Source organism: Elephantulus edwardii, unplaced genomic scaffold (assembly GCF_000299155.1).
Source record: "Elephantulus edwardii isolate Elephantulus edwardi_28Jun2011 unplaced genomic scaffold, EleEdw1.0 scaffold00105, whole genome shotgun sequence".
NCBI classification, from domain to species: domain Eukaryota; kingdom Metazoa; phylum Chordata; class Mammalia; order Macroscelidea; family Macroscelididae; genus Elephantulus; species Elephantulus edwardii.
Genome location: NW_006399855.1, coordinates 8,537,965 through 8,540,842, shown reverse-complemented (window position 1 = coordinate 8,540,842; position 2,878 = coordinate 8,537,965). Strand labels below are relative to the sequence as shown.

Genomic DNA, 2,878 nt, shown 5'->3' with positions numbered 1-2,878 from the left:
AAAAAAAAATTTTAAAAAAAAAGAAAAGGAAAAAAAAAATTCATCAGATACTCATTCACTTCCCATCACTCTTGAGACACTCAGCATTCAAAGGCAATGGATTTGCTTTGTCCATGCCCAGAAGACAGTGATTGGGTAAATAATTCCCTATCATAGAGATTTTAGTCAGAAGTTCTGATGGCATAATTTGTAGGGATCTACACTGCTGACTCAAAAGCAGTACCTTCGAATCCACCAGATGGTCCCCTGGAGAAGGAGGGGCAATCCCCTCCTGTGCCAATCAGATACGACTGGACAATACACAGCAAGGGGGGTGGGAGGAAGCAGCCTTCACATCCTCTTAAAAGATGGGCAAGCTCTCAGCTTTGAGTTGGTTCCAACTCAACAACAATGAATTTAGAGTGGTCAAGAGCACAGAATTTTCTAGCCAGCCATTCACTCTGCTTATGCAGCTCTGGGACTACACCAAGGATAAAGTTCATCAAAGTCTCTGCTCTTAGAGAATTTAGTCTAATAAAGGAGATTTAGTTAAACAATTACTCATTTAGAATGGGTCATTACAAAGCAAAGGAAAAACTCAGGAGGAAAGAATATCCTCCTACAAAAATGTATCACAGAGGAAGCTGACCTCTGTGGGGTATGGGGTGTCGAGTTGAGATCTGGAGGATAAGTAGGAGTTAGTCACTGAGCCAGTGTTTGCGAAGTACACAGAGGGATTAGTCAGGGCTGGGACATAGAGGGAGAGGGGGACTAACTTGTCCAGAACATTGTGGCAGACTAGAGCATTTAAATAGTCACACATCTTAATAAAAATAAATCAGGCAAACAGATAAAAGTGATCTATCTAATCAGTCAAGCTTTGTTGAATATTTTAACTTTAAGGTATTTGTTTTAGTACAATATTTAAAAAGAAATTATGCATAAAAAATTTGAGCAATTTGTTCAGAGAGGCACACCATGAGGAAAATGATGTTCATGGCTATTTGCTACTTATGTCTCTGTCCCATTGAGTGACTCACAACCCCACGCTGATGAAATACTATTTCACTGAAAGAAAGCCATTTTTGCCCTCAAGATTACAAGTTACAGATTGTTGAAGACTGATTATCTTTCTTTCACAGAGAAGCGTTTCTGGAGACTCTGGAGAAACGATGGTAAGTGTGCTTCGATTTTGTTAAAAATTGATTCAGAATGATTTTTCTGTTAATTATTATTTGGAAATCAATCCAGTTGTTTCCTTCGTCTTTGTCACTGAGTGTATTTACCAGACTTTCGAAATATGCCCTTTCCCAATTCTGTTTGAGAGTGCTTCTAAAACTCAGCATTAAACAGTTTATAGGCAGGAGAGATGCCACCAAGAACCAAATGTCTTTTTTTTCTTTATTTTTCTCAAGTTTTGCCAACAGTTGTGGATTTCACTCAAATATATGTCTTTATTTTCATTTAACAGACAGATTTGACTTAGAATCTGACACCTAACAGTTTAGGAGAGTAAATGAATGACCAGGGAATGCTTAGACGTAGAAAGGCTTCATTCCTGTTTGTTTGAAGTAGACCTTTCTTGGTGAGAAATACAAAAGAAAGTGGTTTAGGTGGTACTTCTTGCTCTGAATGGACAAAAATTTATACAGTTCATCATGGTAGGAAGAACAAATAAATCAATCTGGATTTTATTCCAATTTGCTGTGAGCTGGATAATAACTAGGTAAAAGGTTTTAATCTTACAAAAAAAGTTTGCAGGACAATGACTAACATGGATATAAGAAATCTCTTTTTGTGGGAAAATAAAGCAAAATATAATGGTTAATGCAATTACCATTAGTCTGAAGAAGCTTGCTGTTCTTTGATATCTCCCGAAAGATGTGTGTTTTCAGCATCTCACCTTTGAGCATGCTGTCATGCTATAATTATATTGTCCCAGAGCTTCTTAAGTCAATAGAAGAGGACTGAGCAATAAATTCAAAGTCCTAGAATGAGAACTGCACTGAAGCTCCCCCATTTCAGCTGTATTGAAATACTTGTTGCCTATAACCATCATTCCTCTTACATTTTGTTGTCATTTGGAAGTAATGAGACCTGGGTCATAATAAAACTGGAATAGATGAGATGAAAGCAGGTAAGTAGTAGTGTGAGGTGTTGGGGATGTTTCTCTTTCCAGCCCTCATTAGGGTTCCATTCTTTTATTATTTTTTTTAGATGGGTGATAATGACATTTTATTAGATGACTCAAGTACACTTTAGAATCCTGAAAAATCATGTAAAAGCTCCTATAATTTTTAAGCATTCTTATTAAATAAACTATGTCCTAAACCTTTAGGTATTTGACTTAGTTTTTCATAGATTGTATAGTCAAAGAAAGGCCTGTGAACTTTGTCAGAGCCCTGAAGGCTAATTTAGTATCATATTTGGTGCTCCATTCTCAAACACAGACGGCCTTCCCTTCCAACTCTACAGTCCTGGATTTTTTCCATAGCTATGGCTTTGATTTTTAAATTCTTTCCTGGGTTTTCTTATAACCATTTCCCACAACCATTTTATCCTTGTATGTTAGCTATTAGAAAGAAAAACTCCATTATTACCAGACTTAGAGAGCTATCACAGCTAAGTGAGAAGAGGACAGGAACCTATTGTAATTAATGTCCTAAAACAAAACGTATGTGAGTGATTGAATGGAAGGCCTACTTGCTTTATAAACTTCCATTCAAACCATAATTGTTCTTAAAAAGTAAAAATGAACCTACAACCAGGAGAAGATAAAAACAGATGAATGGGACCTTCTAAGAATCAAATCCCTACGCACATCCAAAAACTTCTCCAACAGGGTGAAAAGGGAAGTCACAGACTAGGAAAAAGTATTTGGTAGTGATATATCAGATAA

General features: G+C 36.6%; 1 protein-coding gene across 1 annotated transcript in view; it reads left to right on the top strand.

The window, feature by feature from the left end:
• Window positions 1–2,878, top strand: part of ITIH2 (inter-alpha-trypsin inhibitor heavy chain 2) — a 61,423-nt gene that overhangs the window by 4,790 nt on the left and 53,755 nt on the right. Inside the window, exon 3 of the mRNA XM_006891875.1 lies at window positions 1,122–1,154. Coding sequence (XP_006891937.1) covers window positions 1,122–1,154 — 33 coding nt within the window. The remainder of the gene's footprint in view (window positions 1–1,121; window positions 1,155–2,878) is intronic.